Source organism: Saccoglossus kowalevskii, chromosome 22 (assembly GCF_978046115.1).
Source record: "Saccoglossus kowalevskii chromosome 22, keSacKowa6.1, whole genome shotgun sequence".
Classification (NCBI taxonomy): domain Eukaryota; kingdom Metazoa; phylum Hemichordata; class Enteropneusta; family Harrimaniidae; genus Saccoglossus; species Saccoglossus kowalevskii.
In genome coordinates, this window is record NC_140662.1 from 26,765,984 (window position 1) to 26,787,186 (window position 21,203).

General features: G+C 33.1%; 1 protein-coding gene and 1 long non-coding RNA gene across 2 annotated transcripts; both read left to right on the forward strand.

Annotated features, from left to right (window-relative positions):
* The first annotated feature begins 1,787 nt into the window (after positions 1-1,787).
* Positions 1,788-18,897, forward strand: LOC146729464 (uncharacterized). Its single transcript, XM_085495856.1, has 3 exons — positions 1,788-2,015; positions 2,207-2,819; positions 17,000-18,897. Exons 1-3 carry the CDS (start codon positions 1,788-1,790, stop codon positions 18,895-18,897), a joined length of 2,739 nt encoding a protein of 912 aa, XP_085351982.1.
* On the forward strand, positions 13,776-16,994 carry LOC146729465 (uncharacterized). Its single transcript, XR_014928299.1, has 2 exons — positions 13,776-13,922; positions 16,729-16,994. It is a non-coding gene; the product is annotated as an uncharacterized LOC146729465 (long non-coding RNA).
* Positions 18,898-21,203: the final 2,306 nt, after the last annotated feature.

The following is a 21,203-nucleotide window of genomic DNA, read 5'->3' on the forward strand; positions in this document are numbered from 1 at the left end:
AATTTAGAATTAATTTTGTTTTCAGTTGACTTCATATTTCCATTTATTCTGAGCCAGTTCATGCACTTGAAGTAGCGGTCGCAACATTCTATTTATTAGAACACGAGATGTCGTTTATATTGTTGGACATCAAATACTTGTAATACGTCTACTATTTAAACTCCTATGTAACACAATTTGTTAAGAACTATCTGATATATATTTTATCGTCGCATTTGTCTAATGCAGTGAGTTTTGAGTGTTTTACCATTGAGAACTTACTTTTGACGTATATGTTACCGAGGCGCCGCATGTGATTGTATAACGGAAACGTTTGTACTGCATGAACTGGAATTTAAGCGTTTGTATTTCGCAATATTTTATTGAATTTTTAGTGAGTTTATTTTGTGTTGTAATTCTGATTTATTACAGTTGTATGTAAATTAGAATGAATAAAACGATATTTGGCAATCTACCTCTGAACGATGTTGCTAATATATACAATTCGCCACAACCATATACATGTACTAAAATATTTTGGGATGTTTAGAGTAGTAACAAATTCCCACTTCCGGTCCGGTTATACACAAAATAGACTACGAATATTCATTTTAAGATATAATTTTTGGTATGTGTTGGTTCTTGGATATTTCCGCTTTGTTGTCCTGTACTTTGTTTAGTAATTCTAACTTCCCATTTTGCGTAAAACGAATAGTTTCGCGATTTTGACACGGAAAATGTCGAAACTAAATTATTTGCTGAGGGACTGTGCACACTAACTTGCAGCACATGAACCTAAAAGCGCTAGGTAATCCAAAAAAATGACTACTTACACAATAATTTTTAGATTAGAATTACTTATATAGTTTTCTTCTTTTTATCTTCGATGATAAGCACAAAGTAAAACAAGCAGCCTCTCGGCTCCGCTGTTAGCAATGCACATTTCAATTAAAAAACAGAAGCTATCATTAGAAAATGAACAATACGTATCGTATCAATGCAATGGGACTTGCTGTTTTCAACAAGAATTCAAAAATATCATTTTTCACCATAAATGATTGTGGTTTTTAACAAGAAGAAAATATCAATTTTAACCAAAAATGACAAAAATATTCACCAAAATTAGAGAATTGACAATATCATTACAAAATGAACAAATTTGAGAGAGGTCCACATGTAGTACCTATATATGTAATATCAAAGCAATTGGACTTGTGGTTTTTAACAAGAAGTCAAAAATATCACTTTTTACCAAAAATGACAAAAATATTCACCAATATTAGAGAATTAAAGAATTAAGTGACGTCATCATGTGCGCTATAGAAAAAAGGTCTGTGATTCGTTGACTAAAATCGTCGACAGTGGGTCTCGTTGAAATCTCGTTACATAGGCATCGGCTCAGATGTATGTCGGGCGGAATTTAAAAAAAATCACAAAATCAAAATCAAAGTAAAATAATAAAATAAAAAGGCATTAATAACAAAAGTAATAAAACATAAAATTAAAATAAGTTTATAGCCAAAATAATTAAAGCCCGTACACTACATCAGATTTTAATCAGATTGTACTACATTGAGCTATAATAAATTAAATTCAAGTTAAAATTTTGTGGCTGACATTCGATCTGAGTATTTCACGCAATATGCAAGATCTCCTAGTGAAAGGAAAATCACCTATTGACAATCTTTCCGCAAATAGATTTGTTATCATTCTGTCCTGATCACTTTTAACTTTTTTTTTTCATTTTCAGGATTTGAACCAAATATAATAACATAAAAACATAATTTTAAAAAGTTGCATTGGACATAATGAAGAGTATCATACCAAACATCAAGGACAGTCTGTGTCAAGAAGAAAAACCAGTAAATCTGACAATCCTGCATATCATCTGTAGCAGTGGAAGAAAATGTCATTCTGAACTTGAGAAAATTTTAGTATATTTGGAAAGCATGTCTGAGCAACCAGATACTGTTCTATTTCATTGCCAGCAATGTGGGATGCGCTTCAACTGTTTGAGTGATATAATACAACATATGGTAAACCCTTTCAATACCTGCAATGTGATGAGCGTATTAGTCAGGCTGATAATATAAAACAGCATATGCAAATACACACAGATGATGAACCATTTCATTGTCAACATTGTGAGAAAAGTTTTCGTAGGCGAAGCCATCTAAAAAATCACGCATTAACACATACAGATGTGAAACGTTTTCATTGTCAACAGTGTGAAAAGAGTTTTCGTGAATCAGGTTTTCTGAAACAACATGCATTATCACATACAGGTGTTAGACCTTTTAATTGCCAGGAATGTGAGAAGAGTTTTAATAAGATGTATAATTTAAAACTGCATATGCGAACACATACCGGTGAGAAACCATATCATTGTCGTTATTGTGAGAAGAGTTTTATTCATCCAAGCAGTCCGAAAAAACACATGTTATCACATACTGGTGATAAACCATTTCATTGTCATCATTGTGAGGAGAGTTTTGATTTCTCAAGCCATCTAAAACAACACGCATTAACACATTCAGATGTGAAACCTTTTCATTGCAAACAATGTGAAAAGAGTTTCAGTTTTCCAAGCCATCTAAAACAACACATGTTATCACATACTGATGATAAACATTTTCATTGTCAACATTGTGAAAAGAGTTTTCGTAAATCACGTAATCTGAAAAAACATGCATTATCACATAAAGGTGTTAAACCCTTTCAATGCCAAGAATGTAAGAAGAGTTTTCATTGGCCAAGTGATCTAAAACAGCACATGTTAACACATACAGGTGTTAGAGCTTTTCATTGCCAAGAATGTGAGAAGAGTTTCAGTCAGGCCAGTAATTTAAAAATACATATGCGAACACATACCAGTGAAAAACCTTTTGGTTGCCAACAATGCAATAGGAGGTTTAGTCTTTTGAGTAATCTAAAATACCACATACTAACACATGAGAAACAATTTCATTCAAAACAATGTGAGAAAACTTTAATTGTAATTGTAAAATTCAGTTGAAGCATGATACACAAACTAACAATGTAGACGTGTTCAGAATTACTTTTTTGTTTTAGATAAACAATTCAATACCAGTTTTCTTAATACTTATGTAACTTGCATGGTATCATGGTGGAGATGTAACAATATAATTGAATGATTTTTGTTGAGTGTTGAATACAGTTAGTTTAGCAAATAATTAATATTTTATGTCTGTTCGGACATAGTCATAAAACACCTCTGTGTCCATGCATCCGTTTGCTATGTCTCATACGTGCCTGGGCAGATTAACTTCACAAATAAAAAACATTATATTCTAGCTTATGCATTTGTTTTGAGATACAATTAAATCTCAATATGTCATACATATGTTTTTACTTGTTCTTCAAATCAAATTCAAGATGACTGATAAATTTTCCTCAAAATTGGCGTTTTTTACGATCGTAGAACTGGATATTAAATATCATTCATATACACTTGCATTAGTTAGACCCTGTTCAAAGTAAGAAAACGGGTACTTGGTATTCATTTTGTTAGTCCCCGTTCGGACGTAGTCTGAAAACGGGGACTTATGTTTTGCCCTGTGTGCGTCCATGCGTCCGTGATCACGTGTATCTCGAACATGCATGGACCGATTGAGTTCAAACTTCACTCATACATCACACATTATATGGGACATATGCACATTTTTTTCATGATTTGATTAACGATAGCCGAATAGCGGCCATTTTAAGGCCGAAAATGCATCAAAATTTTCAAATTTGGTACATACATTAAACATAATAGGACCTTGATGCACGTCATTTTTTTTGGATTGGGTTTGAAATGGCCGACTGAAAGTGGTCTGAGATTTCGGTCATGATCTGCTTAGAATGTATATGTCACTCAAATATGAACGGAACGGGGACGTGACAATGACTTGTTTTTGACGAATTCCACTTATATCTCGTACATGCATCAAACAATTCACTTAAAATATTATACAGAATCATTACATACAATAATTTTGTCATCTGATTAAAGATAGCAAACTGCCAATCATCTTTTATTCAATGATAGACTTTTGGACACACTTTCGATTTCAAACGTTGTATGATGGTTGTACATGTTGGATGTCTGTCTAATTTTTTTATTTTTTGTCACCGTTCGAACGAAGCTATATCTTGGACACCCATTGACGAATTTCATTTAAATTTTACATGAAGACAATACATAATGTCTTACATATGCGTGTCAAGTTACTTTATGATCGTAGCAAAAATGGCGGCCATTTTGGATGTAAAATTTGCTATTTCTGATACCTAAATGTGTCCGCAGCAGTTTCTCGGAGATGACTAGGCCAATTTAGATCAAAGTTGATATGTTGATCATACATATTGGGTTATAGGTGTAACGTCATATTTTTTCTGTGATTTAAACTAATATGGCTGACTGGCGGCCATTTTGTTTTTTCATGGTCCTCATGCTCATGCCTCATGGCTCTTGAATGCCATTAACGTTTCTGTTTAAATATTGTATAAAGATAGTATACCAAGAGATACAACTACACTATTTTTGTGATTCAATTCAATATGGCTGACTGACGCCCAAATTTCATGTAAAAGTGCTAAATCGTCATTTTTACATGTCTGGAGCTGTTTCTCAGAGATGACTAGGCCGATTTGAATAAAAGTTGGTATTGTGATCATACATATTGGGTTATAGATGCACGTCATACTTTTTCTGTGATTCGAACACATATGCCCGACTGGCGGCCATTTTGTTGTTCATGGTACCCATGCTACTTTCTCAGGAATGCAATGAACGTTTCTCTTTAAATTTTGTAAAAAGATAGTATACCAAGGGATACATTGGTACCAACATTATATTTATGATTCGATTCAATATGGCTGACCGACACCCAAATTTCCTGTAAAAGTGTTAAATCGTCAATGTCTGGTGCCATTTCTCAGAGATGGCTAGGCCAATTTAGATCAAAGTTGATATGTTGATCATACATGTTGGGTTATAGGTGTACGTCATATTTTTTCTGTGATTCAAACTAATATGGGTGACTGGTGGCCATTTTGTTTTTCATGATACCCATGCCTACTTTCCCATAAATGCAATGAACATTTCTGTTTAAATTTTGGTACAAAGACACTATACCAATAGATACATCAACATGAACATTGTTTTTGTAATTTGATTCAATATGACTGCCCAATGTCCAATTCTCGTGTAAAGGCACTAAATCATAATTTATTACAAATCCATCTCCTATTAATGGTTTCAATCTAATCTCAATTACTTCATCAGCATCAAATTGATATGTCAGATCACACAATTTTGAACAGGGACTGTGTCATTAACAATGACTGTTTCTTTTCATTTTGATTCAAACTGGCCAACATGCAGTCATTTTTTCGCGCTTTTGCATATCTGGAGTCATTTTTTGGAAATGCATTGACTAATCTGTTGGTACAATGACAGGTCATTATAGTTTACCTATGCATGCAAACTTGTTTTTAATTGGACCAAATTTCACCAATTGGACCAACACCTCACAATTTCAGTATTTTCAACATGCATTGTTTTACCAAATTTTGGTATGCTGGATGAACATGCTGGGATACTGATGTATGTTCTGTTTTTGTTCTCTTTCTATTCAAAATGTGACGAGTGGCCATTTTGTTTCTTGGTTTCACACCTCGAAGTTGCACATCTCTTGCCCATTTAGTTTTAATTGTTACAGTGACAGGTATGAAAACTCATGGATGATGGACTGATTGCCACTTTGTTTCTTGCATATCCGGGATAGGAGATTATTTTAACCAATAAGAGATAACCTAGAGTTTGCAGATTAACTGATAATCCCATGTTCTTTAAATATCCATATCTGTCTGATCAAATTTCCATCATGTACTTCCAATTTTAAAAACATTGTATATTCATGTTGGTACAATAGTCTGGTCCGAATTTGTTGATACCCCCAATATAATGCTTTTGACTGAGCTGATTCATTTGATATAAACTTTATGCTCTTACATCCTAGCATAAGACTATAATCAACTGTCACTTGTTGACTAGTTTTGGTATAATGATTTAACATGCAGGGTTACTTTTCTATTCAAAATTGGTGACAATTTAGTTGTGTTTGTTTTTGTGTGTTTTTGAAGATGTATAATATTTCAGACATGCCTAGAAGAGCTCTCAACCTTTGTATGCCATGGTTTGTCACCCAATCATTCAGCCATTTTTACCTTACCCGTACCATCAAAGATGGAAGCGAAAGGTATATTAAGGATAAAATTTCTGTCCGGCGTTGTCGTCGTTAATAATTGTTATTGTGTGCACAACAACTTTACTAATTCTATTCCAAACTTTATCAAACTTGGTCACCTCATTCGTCAGTATAAAGTCTTCCCTGAGTATGAACAACAGAAAATATCATGCAAAAATTGATATTTTGACTGTTTCTACTGATCACTGGTGATACACAATCAAAGGTCACCGATCTCAGTGGAAATGTGCATTGTTGTATAGATTCAATGAAGCAGATCATTTATCTTGTAATAATATCCTTGGTAATGTATCTCCCAAATCTCATGGGAATACTAGACTGGGTTTCAAACCCAACTCATGGAGAGAGTTTTTGCACAGTCTGATACACATTTGCAAAGCTACCAATAAAATGTCAGATAATCAATATAAGCACTCCTATAAATTGGGTGACAAACTTTGATAAAGACCTGAAGCTAATAGAAAATCTGTTTATCAAATCAAAAACAATTCATAAAAAGCAAAACGTTGCATCCACATTTTGAAAAGAAAATTTTACTCAAAAATATGTATTCTGTATTTGACAAACAGTTCATTCGACAAATGAAAATTCACAAGAATTTGTTTGAGCTATTAGAACAGAATGATAGAGCTTTTATAATACTAAATTTGAAAATGTAGATTCTCGGGTTGCAACAGTACTGTGGACTTCTCTCTCCACTGGATAGCTATTCATAGAGGGCGTTATTTTACTTTTCAAATAATACAGTAGTCACACAATGAATATAATGAGGCAGTTCATATTTGTCTCAATAAATCATTAATTTTTGACAGACACCTGTACAAAATACTTGGGCAAAAGCCAGCTAAAATTTTCTGTTATCTTGCATGTTTTATGAATCTATTTACGTTTAAATGCAGCACTTTTTTTCCTGAGATGAGGCATTTTTTTATACTAAAATATCTGAATTACTTTGAATAAATTTGGAAATTATGTCCCATTTAAATAATTAAACAAATTAGGCACCAATTTTTTTGTGAGATACTTGCATCTATCAACAATATTCGGTAGACTGCTTGTTTCAACCCCAAAACTTGTTTGTATTCAAAATTAATTATGACAATGCATATTTATATTGAAACAAACTATGATAAAGGGAAAATATTATATAACAAAGGGCAAGGTCACCAAAGTTCAACTATGTTGTTTTTATTAATGAATGTTGTTCTAGGATATTATTTCGAACTTGATGTGACAACTCGCCTATGAATATGTGGAGAGGCCAGTGTTTGCCAAATGTAACAATCTCTACGATTCAAATTAGATAAAAGTAACTTCCATCAAATTACTAGTATTCTACATGAACTTTTAGTTGACTTGAACCATTAACTGCAGCACCATTTCGCCTTGCCTAGCAATCAGCCCACCATAAGGACCCTGAAAAAAATTTCTATTTGACCAATCCTGCCCTAAAATTTCTGGACTTTGATGGCAGACCTGATTAGTATTTGAAATATTTGCATATTAATTATCTAATTTTCATATTAACCAATTTTTAATTTGTTCTGAAAAAAAACATTCAACGGATTTCAATCAGTCTTGATTTACATATGTTCTAGGATGATGTATTTAAAAAAACACACATGTATATTGATAACCTAATTTGCATATTAATTAGCCGATTTTGAGCACTCAAGTACCAAAATTTAATGAAACTGTACATATATATTCTTGGATAATGCGTAAACATCTATGTTTTTGTTTGACACCATGTATATTAATGACCTACCTTCTTTGCATATTAATTATAACATTTTAAGCATTTTCACTTGTTTCTCAAGTATCATTCAACAAATTTTACTGAATCGTGGTACAAACCTGATTAGTTTTTGGTTGAAATCAATGTGATACTACTAATGTTTCAACTGTAATATGTACTGTTACAGATAAAACATGCAACTCATGCTATAATTTTGTTGTCTGACCGGATATAGTGCCAAAAACCACTCTGAACATTGCTTTCAGTTACCGGTACATTTTTAAATGCTGTATTTGCTGTAATAGAAGCACATTCGTCCCAAAGTTTATTTTTCCCACACCAAAAGTCGTAGTCTTGAATCGCGAGTCATGGCCAATTGGACCACTTTGTATGACAATGTTTTTGACACAATTGAGTGTGTGGTATACGATTTGAGCGACACTCGTGGGTGACGTTTCTTCCCAGTGGATACCTGAAATTACTTCCCTGATCTCCGTATGTTCGAGATGAGTAAATCGGGCTGGTGAATATGAAAACATGCCCGGTGGTCTAGTAACTTTTATTAATTAACGTAACTGTGTATATTAGTGCTGCAGTGAGAATTGCTAATATTTTAGATTAACACTCACTTATCAGGTCTAGATAACAATAACGACCAAAGAGGCTTTGACATTATTTAGACATTCTACTTTGTGTCCTATCAGATTTTAAACTGATGTGTAATTGACTTTCTGGCAGAACTCATGGTGAAATTTCAAACACATAAGTGGTGGATCATTGGAAACTCTGAGAGAGGCGATGTCATATTTTTTTAGCTCCGCTGTCGACTTAGTGGAGCGGAGCTTATCATATGAGTGAGTGTCAACTTTTTACTTTTTCGACTTCTTCTTGAAAACTACGAATGTTATTGCTTGATACTTAGTGTATATTTACCTTGGGTATACCTCTCCTAGATTTGTTCATTTCATGATGATATCTTCAATACTCTGATTTTGGTGAATATTTTCGTCATTTTTGGTAAAAAGTGATATTTTCGACTTCTTGTTAAAAACCGCAAGTCCAATTGCTTTGATATTACATATATAGGTACTACATGTGGACCTCTCTCAGATTTGTTCATTTCGTAATGATTTCTTCAATTCTCTAATTTTGGTGAATATTTTTGTCATTTTTGGTAAAACATACTACATGTGGACCTCTCGCAGATTTGTTCATCTTATTACTTTTACGTTGTGCAGACTTTATTAGTTTTACACTCAAATCTGTTCATATTATTTACCTTATTTGCATGAACTTTTCCATCAGTATCTCAAGTTCAAGTAATTTTAAATTAATTTTTAATGTGTCACCAATACTCTCAGCACACGGGAGTTCTTTCTAAGCTTTCTTTGATTGGTCAATGTTATTGACCTGTTACTCCAGTTGCTTTGATACTTTGTATGTGTACCTCAATTATATTTAATATTTGTTAACAATATCTTCAATTCCATAATTTTAGTGAATATTTTTATCAATTTTAGTCAAAAATGTTATTGTCAAATTATAATGAAGTACAACATTTCTTGTCTCATACATGCAACTTGTGTGTGCATAACAATATCAAAAAATGCCTGCATGGTCTGTTATTAACAATGATGAACAATATACCTTTCCACGACACATATAATTTGTCTGTGCACCCTTTGTTACGAGAATGAATTCAACTATCTACTTCTATACATAGAAATAGTTTGCATGAAGTATATTAATTGAAGTGCATTAAACGTCGAAATGTTTTGCCCAATTTATTCGTTCTTAAAATAAGTATAAAATTATACAAAACATAAATACCTACTATTTCTTTGTGTTGTAGACCAGTGTATCAATCTGCAGTCGCACAATTGACCTGCACACCTGAGGTTCTTTTAAATTTGACTTACAGTTTCTTAGCGATTTGATTTTTTTAATAGACATGTTAACTGCAAAGATATAATATATTCATTACACATAGATATTAGGCACACTTTTAAACACAGAATGAACAGAGCTGTGTCTCACTCTCCTGTCTAAAGTATTCAGAAGTTATGCCCCTATTCATCTATAAATGTATTTATATAACGGGTCGATCTATCAAATAACATTTTCTCAAACTCAAAGCCCTGCAATACCTTTAGCATGAAGCTTCATTCTACACTACCGAATGCCTTTTTGACATTTACTGTTGAAAGAATTCCTGACAGGTTCATATTTATTAATAGAACATTATACTTTTTATTATATCCTCCCGATATACCTATTTTTCAAAGAAGCTGATTGTCTTTCATGTATTATTTTATACTTTTTAACATTATACTTTTTATTATATCCTCCCGATATACCTATTTTTCAAAGAAGCTGATTGTCTTTCATGTATTATTTTTGGCAACATTTATAGATTATAGATGAATTGTGGTGCAACTTCTATTTGATAGTAGTATAAATAATAAGGAAATTATGAGTTCTTCTGTTGCTGATCATTTGACATTTAAAAAAAATACATGGAATCAGTTAAAACAGTGAGGTCACTAGGGAACCTGACTGTGTTTTAGTTGTAAAATAATACTAACAAATCAGCTATTTTCACATGTTTAGAATTAGACCTTGGACATGTGTTGTTTGATGATGAAAACAAATAAAGATTACATTACACTTTGATTTGTAAAGTTTACTCAAGATGACAGACTCGACCCATCTATCAGATAACTCAATTACTACAACATCATATAGTCTTCGCATATGCACAATTCTTGAAGCTGTAAAATAGTAATATAAAAAATATTCACTATGCACAAGATATGAGCTTAATCATTCTTGAATGTGTATAGTATCGGAATTGAAGACAAATATGTGTTTTGGTCAATTTATGAGTCACAATGATTATGTATAGGAACCCCTGTGTGTTATGCTTTTGGCATTGTTTTCTTGCTATTAACATCATTCATTGTCACATATAGATATGCACGTTTTCTCCTGTAACAGATTTTGCTGTTCAGGTGAGGGTGAATATTGACAAAACACAATCAATTGGATAGAATACAACTATCGATGCATCAATCACATTCAACTGACATACGAGGTTGACACACAATAAAAATAGCAGTGACAGTGGAATGGTTTCAACTGTAAAAAATAAAGAAATTTTGAGTAAAGTATAATTAATAAGTATAATGTAAAAACATAATTCAGAGATACACTGTTTTTAGACAACATGATTCACCCATCTGTAACATTCACAGCTTACAGACAAATAATAACGATGTACAAATACAATCAAAGATATAGGAGTAGTTGTTGCAATACACATAGATACAGTTGCAATTTGTTGCACAATCATTGATAAAAAGTTTTTTGAAATTTTGCACATTATTATGTGGACTTACGACGGCTCATGTAAAATGACATTCAGAAACCTCACTGAATTCAGGCATTTAGGTTTTACCGTAGTCACTGACACCTATTCAAGAACATAACGTTTATTGTAATTAGCGTTAGTTTATCCACAGTTTTTCTGTTCCATGGACTGTGGTTTATCTTTTGAAAACAACTCATTTTTTTATTTAAAAACCTCATGCCTTTTTCTCTGTTAAAATCCAAACCAAATGATCCAAATACAACATCGGCAAATCTCTTCGGCGTTGCGTTCAATAACATTAACATATCCATTGTTTTGATTGGTTAATTAGCGATTTGACCTATCAGGTCAAAGAATCTGTTTCAGGTCAACTCATGCAAAACATGGCGGATATCCTCGAGCATCCCGCGTTTATAATATGTGACCGAAATCATTCGCTTACAATGAAACTAAGTTGAATTTTATTTGCATTTCATAACAATTCAACAAATTCATTTTTTGTAGTTATTATATTCACTACTGAGTAATATTCAACAATTGTTAAATGAAGCATGAACGGATTGCGCAATCGTGACCATTTGCTACTAAACAATGTTAGTTTTTATTTGAAACTTCTTTTCGAATATACTTTCGTTCGTTATTGCGATTTTTTGGAGAAAGGTGACATTGTTATGAAATTCTAGGCCGAAAAGCGGTCTACTTTTAAATTCAGCAAGAACAAATGTAGCAAATTTCAGATTAGCTTCTGCAGTGATTTCTTTCGTCTTGGGTGGTCCGTGGAGGTAAAAAACATTTGTTTACCTCCATGGGTGATCCAACTCCCGGCGTTGAAAGTCTTTCACATTTAATACACAACAGGAATTATGTAAAATGCTTGAGGTATTGTCGTCAACTTTTAATAGTTAATACCTAAGCCGTTCAAGTATCGTTATGTACACTGTCAACAACTAAGTATTTTCGACTTGGACAGTTACATTACGCCTGGACAGATTAGTATGATCACTAAAATGTGAAAGCAAGCCAGTGTTAAAGGTTGACTGACCACAGTGGAATTCTATATGGGTGGTATTCATCCATATTAAGGCTTATTTATGATCAGTCAAGTGGTTTTCAATCGCCATTACAAATTTATAACTATTTTATATCAAACAAATGCATTACTTCATGAAAACGCATTGTGAAAATAACGGTTTGTGTAAATATTTACATATACAGTGACTAACAAAAACCTGGTAACATTATATAATGCTTGGTATATAGAAATGGTTTTGTTATATCGTGGCATATTCTAATTATTAATATTAAAAACAGGAAACTGTTCCTTATTTTACGAAAAATTCAAATATTTAATAGCGATTGGCTGAAGAACTTCCTCGGTGCGTTATTTGAACTGACAAAATAGTAAGATAACTATACTCGTTCAGTCACAACTGTGTCTACACTATCAAATACTGTCACATTCATTGATTTTGATTTTCGGAAATAATTAACTTTGACAATGAAATGCTATAAGACCCCCCCCCCCCCATTGCTGCGTGAACTGCATGTCAAATAGAGTATACATATTTTTAAGTGCAACATTTTGTCTTTTGTATTTTTGTTTTTATAAATTTGGACTAGACAGACATAAATTTTCTACTGGCTTTAGATCTCAATCAACATGTTTTTTTTTACTGGAAGAGATATTCATAGGCGTGCTTATATTGATTACCAGACATCTTGTTTTCTGCTAAGATAGTTTATGTATTGTATTGGTGCAAATGTTTATTAGGAATTACTCCTTACATTTCATCCATAAGTTGACATTGAAACCCAGTCTAGTATTCCCATGGGATTTGAGAGATACAATGATGACAATATAAATGAAACACGTACCATTATGGGACCAGTGATTTTTGAATGGATATCAACAATGGGATCAGTCAAGTATAGACAGTTTTGACTACTAGTTTCACAATTTTCGCATGATATTTTCACACAGAACTTCGATTCAAACTCTGAAAAAAGTGACTATGTTTGATATTATTTAAAATCGTAATAGTAGTTTATAAATAAATAAACGCTGCTCGGACTGATAAATATGACATATAGAAGATAATATTTGGTAAATAATTATTAAAAAATGTTAATACAACAACAGGAATCATGTAAAATATGGTTACATTGTATTTTAATTATTAAAATTATTTTTAATAGTTATTTAGGACTACGATTACCAAATATTATCTTCTTGATATTTTTTAGATTAAAATTACTGAAGTTATCATGTACATGTACACATTAAGAATTATTAACAATCAACAACGACGATTACGGCGATATACATTCTCTCCGATATACTTTTTTCCTTGATTGGGATAAAAGGCGCCACCAGTGGGCGTAACAATGAACTACTGGTTCTATTGGCAAGCTCCCTAAGTCAGTGAATATTTTTTGACCTCAGTGGAAAGCGTGATCCCAGAACGGATGCTTGTTGTTGCAGATAAACTTCTAGATTCAAGGGAACTGTGTGTTTGTAAATTAAGACGCATCTTTAGTCGAACAGGGATATTCAAAGGCAAGTACAACTGTAATTACTCTCTGTCTAAGCTATTGAGAAATTATACAAACAAGACAAAAATCTAATTGTTCTCGTGTCTTCCCGGCTGACCTCGTAATAATTCAGTCAGTCGTTTTCAGGGCTCATACTAATTGAAACTCCATAGACGACAATGTTAACATATGACGAGATTGCTATATGAAAATGATAATTATGGCTCAAAAATGGGAAATAAACATGCCAATAATCAACCTCATGAAAAAAACTAACATGTTAGCCAGCTCAAACTCTTGTGAATCTCAAGTAAACAAGACTGTATTTGGATTGGAAATTACTGGAAAAACACCAAGATTAGAACATCCAAATACACACAGAATAAACCCACAGGTACACAGCCGCTAAGTAGTTAACAAATAGCCACATGTTGGTCTCACCTTTGACCAGGGTTATCACGCCCTCAAACAGGGAGCACCTGAGACAAAAAATATTTAAAAAATGTCATTGGTTCTTGCAAGGCATTTAAATTAATTGTCATTGGTTGATTAGTAACAACAATTTTATTAACTCATAACAACCTACTGAAGGAGGTTAAAGGTTACAACAACAACAAAAAAAATTACAGATACAAATTAATCAAATTACAATGGCTAATAGTTTAAAGACAACCAAAAACAGACTAAATTGAAGTTAGTAACGGAAATATATAATAAAGTAAAATGAAACACCAACAAAAAACTATAAACTGAATATAAAAACAAAAACCCAATGAATAGGTGTAAAAAAAGTCAATGACTAAGTAGGTGCTGCTGTCTAATAGCAAAGCTGTATTTCAGATATTGTGCCAGAGAAATTGCTAAGTTATTATTTGACATTATTTTTATGAATTTATTTTCAGGTGTGAGATTAGTAAAGTCAGGAATAATCTTTTCAGCTTCATTGTATAAAACAACCCTCTCTTTACTATATACTGGGCATATTATGAGGAAGTGATGTTCATCTTCAATATCATTTTTATTACACAATTTGCAGATTCTGTCGCTACTTTTGATTCTGTTGTCTTCCTTTTTCAATTTCTAAACTGTGATTGCTCAGTCTGAATTTAGTTTGGGTACTTTTCAGTTCTTTATTTTTTAGCTTAATTAAGTAGTTTTCCAAAATGAAGTTTAAAATTTTTTGTAAGTCCTCAGTTTGTTTTTTGGATTTGTGTTTTGTCTGTTATCATCATTAATTGAGTTAATCCAATGCTTTTTAAATACATTTTTTATTTTATCATATATCCGTGACATTTGTGATGATTTTAGCTCATTATTGTCAATATCTGATAGTGTTGTATTTGTAGATTTCAGTACCGAGTTAAGTTCATTGTACCACTTTAGTGGCATGAGACCTTAATTATAAATCAGGACTTTAATACAACCGTGGTTGCTATGTCGACCCCTTGCCCAGCTTTCATGTTGACCAAAATAACGCGATATACCACAGTTTGGACATGGTCAAAATGCGGTCAATGACTCTCTTATCATAGGTTGACAGTGAAACAACCATAATCTATAATGAATGGTGTGACAGTCAGTGGTCGGTCATGGTCAATTATGGTCATTCATTGACAAAGTAATTCAATTATTCATGGTCATTGATTTACGCAAGGGCACAAACATATAGCAATATAGTTTTCCATGAATTGGGGTTTTATAATTCATTCCATAGTCATTGTTTGTGTACAAAACATTTCAAAAATTATTATATGCAAAATATTTATTTCCTTCATGAAAATTGAATTGGAATATATTTAATGTTGTTAAAATAATTAGTTTAATTTGAGATATATTTGAACAATCATAAAACATTATGGGTAATAATGTATGGACGTGTGTGTGTGTGTTTCTTTCGTACTACTACTACAACGTTTTGAACACCAAAGTGAGGCATCAGTGAACCTCCTATAACAAGAACACAGATCAAACTCTCCCTGTTATATCCCACCATGCTATTGTAATGAGTTATTACATTTATTTGTACGATTTTTGTTTTGGATCTCTTGTATAATATTCAAGCTGATCATTGAGCGATTATTATATTGTTATCACTTTATACCTTAGCTAATATTTTTGTAGTGTGTATATCACACTGCTAAGTGCTGACCATTTGAACCGTTTTATGTAAATTACATAGGGTTTTGCTCCTTCTCATATTTTGACCTATTGTCATTTGTTGGTACTCGCAAAGTACAGGTCAACTCAATTTGCATTGATTTGATTCATGCTCCTTTTGTCAAGCGTGTGAGCAACCCCTACGTAGTTTGAAATCTTGCATGGTCTAACATTGCTATTCCTTAGCGTTGAATATACCCAATTGTTAGTGCACCCTCTATTATAATTGAGGAGTTGTTATTCTCTGCTAGTGTATACTTGGGCAGTGCATTTGTTATTGTGTAAAAGATAATACATTTGTTGAAGCGATAGATATCACTCTGTGTCTCAGTTTGTTGTAAGGCTTGTATGTGGGTGAGACCGACTGGACATCTGACGGACATACCCCTGAAAAATTGTATCCGTGCTAGTCAATTTGGAGAGGGACTTATATTGTCGTTTCATTTTGACCTCTCTGTAAACTGGTAACAAATGCTGGACACTATCAGCAAGAGGTTTTAATGATGTAGAACAACTTATAAAAGCCAATATTTTCTGTTCAATGTGAATATCTTGTGCATGTGATGGTGCATTAATATTCATAACAATTTTTGTGTATCTGCTACATCATTGCAATTTACATTGTAGGTCTTATTGAAACAGTGCGAAATTGTGTCATTTTTTTTCATGTTCAGGATTTGAAAGTTGCATTTGACATAATGAAGAGCATTATTATCATACCAAGCATAGAGAATAGTCAAGAAGAAAACCAGTAAAGTCTGACAATCCTGCATATCATCTGTAGCAGTTGAAGTAAATGTCATCCTGAACTTGAGAAAATTTCACTATATCTGGAAAGCATGTATGAGCAAGTAGATACCGTTATATTTCATTGCCAACAATGTGGGATGCGCTTCAACTGTTTGAGTAATATAATACAACGTACATGTATGCGAACACATGCAGGTGGTAAGCCTTTTCATTGCCAACAATGTAAGAAGAATTTTAGTCAGTCAAGTCATCTAAAGCAGCAATGTGATAAATGCTTTAGTCAGGCCGGTAATTTGAAACAGCATATGCGAATACACACAGGTGATAAACCATACCATTGTCAAAATTGTGAAAAAAGTTTTAGTTGGCAGAGTCATCTAAAACATCACATGGTATCACATTCAGATGTGAAACCTTTCATTTGTCAACAATGTAAGAAGAGTTTTCGTCAGTCAAGTGATCTTGAACAACATACATGTATGCGATCACATACAGGCACTAAACCTTTTCCTTGCCAACATTGTGAAAAGAGTTTTACACGGTCAAGTCATCTAAAACGGCACATGCTATCACATACAGGTGTTAAATCTTTCCATTGCCAACACTGTAAACAGAATTTTTATCGGCCAAATGAACTTAAACAACATATGCGAACACATACTGGTGATAAACCTTTTCAGTGTCAACACTGTGAGAAAAGTTTTTATCAGTCATGTGATCTTAAAAGGCATTCGCGAACACATACCGGTGAAAAACCTTTTCATTGCCAACAGTGTGAAAAGAGTTTCAGTCAGTCTGATAATCTAAAACTGCATATGCGAACACATACCGGTGAGAAACCATATCATTGCCGTTATTGTGTGAAGAGTTTCATTCAGTCAAGCCATCTAAAACAACACATGTTATCACATACTGGTGATAAACCTTTTCAGTGTCAACATTGTGAGAAAAGTTTTTATCGGTCATGTGATCTTAAAAAGCATACGCGAACACATACCGGGGAAAAACCTTTTCATTGCCAACAGTGTGAAAAGAGTTTCAGTCAGTCTGATAATCTAAAACTGCATATGCGAACACATACAGGTGATAAACCATATCATTGCCGTTATTGTGAGAAGAGTTTCATTCAGTCAAGCCATCTAAAACAACACATGTTATCACATACTGGTAATAAACCTTTTCAGTGTCAACACTGTGAGAAAAGTTTTTATCAGTCATGTGATCTTAAAAGGCATACGCGAACACATACCGGTGAAAAACCTTTTCATTGCCAACAATGCAATAAAAGATTTAGTCTATTTGGTAATCTAAAACAGCACATGCGAAGACATGAGAAACAGTTTCATTCAAAACAATGTGAGGAGAGTTTTAGGCAGTCAAGTGATCTTGAACAACATACATGTATGCGATCACATACAGGCACTAAACCTTTTCCTTGCCAACATTGTGAAAAGAGTTTTACACGGTCAAGTCATCTAAAACGGCACATGCTATCACATACAGGTGTTAAATCTTTCCATTGCCAACACTGTAAACAGAATTTTTATCGGCCAAATGAACTTAAACAACATATGCGAACACATACTGGTGATAAACCTTTTCAGTGTCAACACTGTGAGAAAAGTTTTTATCAGTCATGTGATCTTAAAAGGCATTCGCGAACACATACCGGTGAAAAACCTTTTCATTGCCAACAGTGTGAAAAGAGTTTCAGTCAGTCTGATAATCTAAAACTGCATATGCGAACACATACCGGTGAGAAACCATATCATTGCCGTTATTGTGTGAAGAGTTTCATTCAGTCAAGCCATCTAAAACAACACATGTTATCACATACTGGTGATAAACCTTTTCAGTGTCAACATTGTGAGAAAAGTTTTTATCGGTCATGTGATCTTAAAAAGCATACGCGAACGCATACCGGGGAAAAACCTTTTCATTGCCAACAGTGTGAAAAGAGTTTCAGTCAGTCTGATAGTCTAAAACTGCATATGCGAACACATACAGGTGATAAACCATATCATTGCCGTTATTGTGAGAAGAGTTTCATTCAGTCAAGCCATCTAAAACAACACGTTATCACATACTGGTAATAAACCTTTTCAGTGTCAACACTGTGAGAAAAGTTTTTATCAGTCATGTGATCTTAAAAGGCATACGCGAACACATACCGGTGAAAAACCTTTTCATTGCCAACAATGCAATAAAAGATTTAGTCTATTTGGTAATCTAAAACAGCACATGCGAAGACATGAGAAACAGTTTCATTCAAAACAATGTGAGGAGAGTTTTAGGCAGTCAAGGCATCTGAAACCGCATTTGCTGACACATATAACTAATAAACCATTAGTGTACAGACAACATGAATGGAGTCACACTTCTACTTCCAATGACAAAAAAATTCCAAAAAAAATTACTACTTCAAATTATTTGTTTTCTGGATTGTTTGAATGTAATGAATCTTTAATTGTACCAAATTTGAATCAGTGTAAAATTCAGTTGAAGCATGATAAACAAATTGACAATGTAGACGTGTTCAGAATTACTTTCTTGTTTTAGATCAACACTTCAATGCCAGTGTACTTAATACATGTACTTATATCACTTGCATGGTATGATGGTGGAGATATAACAATATGTACATGTATTTAGTAATTCTTTCTATTGTATCTTTTTGTAGTGTTGAATACAGTAATTACAACAATTATTTAATAATAATATCTATTGTGTCTGTTCGGACATAGTCATAAAGGAGGATAGTTTTTGTTTGTCCATGCATTCATTCCTATGTATGTCTCAGACATGACTGGACAGATTACCTTAAAACTTAACACATCAAAAACATCCTACGTATTCACATGCATTTGTTTTTTGTGATTCAATTAAAACTCAATCTTTCTTGCTTTTACATTCATACATATTTATTTCTTGTTGTTCATAATTCAATTCAAAATGATCAAATGACAATAAATATGCCTCAAAATTGGCGTTTCTACGATTCTCGAACTGGATCTCAGTCATCATACATCATTCATATACACTTGCATTTGTTAGTGCCTGTTAAAATTTGGAAAATGGGTTCTTGCCTGGCAGCCATTTTGTTTTTTTACAAATTACAGTAATGTTATATCTCATCCATGCATTGAGCAACTCACTTCAAATTTTATACATAAACACTACATACAATAATGTTGTCATCCGATCACAGATAGCCAACTGCTGATCAACTTTTGTTTAAAAATGCACTAAAATGGACTTCTGGAAATTTGTTTCAAACTGGGTATGACGGTTGTCAGATCATTGTCAAGTTTTTTTATATTTTAATTCAAAATACACCACTATCTACCATTTGTTTAAATGCTTTATATATACTATATATACATATTTATGATGAAATGATGGTTGTATATGTTAGGTGCCTGATTCTGTTGTGGTTTTGCATATCTGATCATATGACAGGTCATAATTGTTTGCCTTTTAACCATTCATTAAAAAAATGGGGGACTTTCTAAAACCGGTTTTGTCAATGTCCATTTTTCGCTGTTTTCCATCTCCAACATTTTCTCAGAAATTCTGCAGCAGATATCGATGAAACTTGACAGGTTGATGAACAAGTCTCTGCCGAGTATGCACGTAATTGTTTTTTCAAGATCTGAAAATCGTAAGTGGGTATTTTTCAAAATTTTCATCCAAAATTACCTCTCCCTACTGCACTGACAGAGCAACTGAGCATGTTCAGAATAAATAATTAGCTTAGATTGTAATGCTAGGCTTTTTAGTGATGATCTGAATCAGTGACAGATGGGTCGTACCATTACCAATCTGAGTGGGAAATGTTGAGGGGTGTCAGGGCTACGTTTTGATGGGAATTATAGTGGTGATAATGAAACAAACCCAGGTCCTGGTAATATACAAAGACCTGAATTAACAAAGAAGTCAAGTTGTTATTAAAGGTACATCAAGGTTTACTCAGATTTATGAATGCAGTTTCTTGAGCATGTATGAGACATAGTTTGGTTGCACTTGTGCACTTGGGTCAATGAAAGTAGAGTTCTATTGTTTGCAGATGTTCCATGTATATTTTAACATGAATATTTTATATTTAAATAACTGGGACTGTGAAATTTATGTCTTGTTTTTTTTTTCAAATTTGGTATGCCGGTTGAGCATGCTATTCAAAATATCTGACTGGTGGCCATTTTGTTTCTTGATCTGTTTTTGACCAAATGGCTGAATTTAAAATGACAAATAGTCATAATTTATCAAACTCACAGCTGATAAATGTCGTCCAGATTTGGTGTAATAGTTGAATATGCAGGGTAACTAAGACACATCATGATGGAATGATTGCCATTTTGTTTCTTGCATATCCAGGATCCGTGTAGGAAGTTATTTTTAT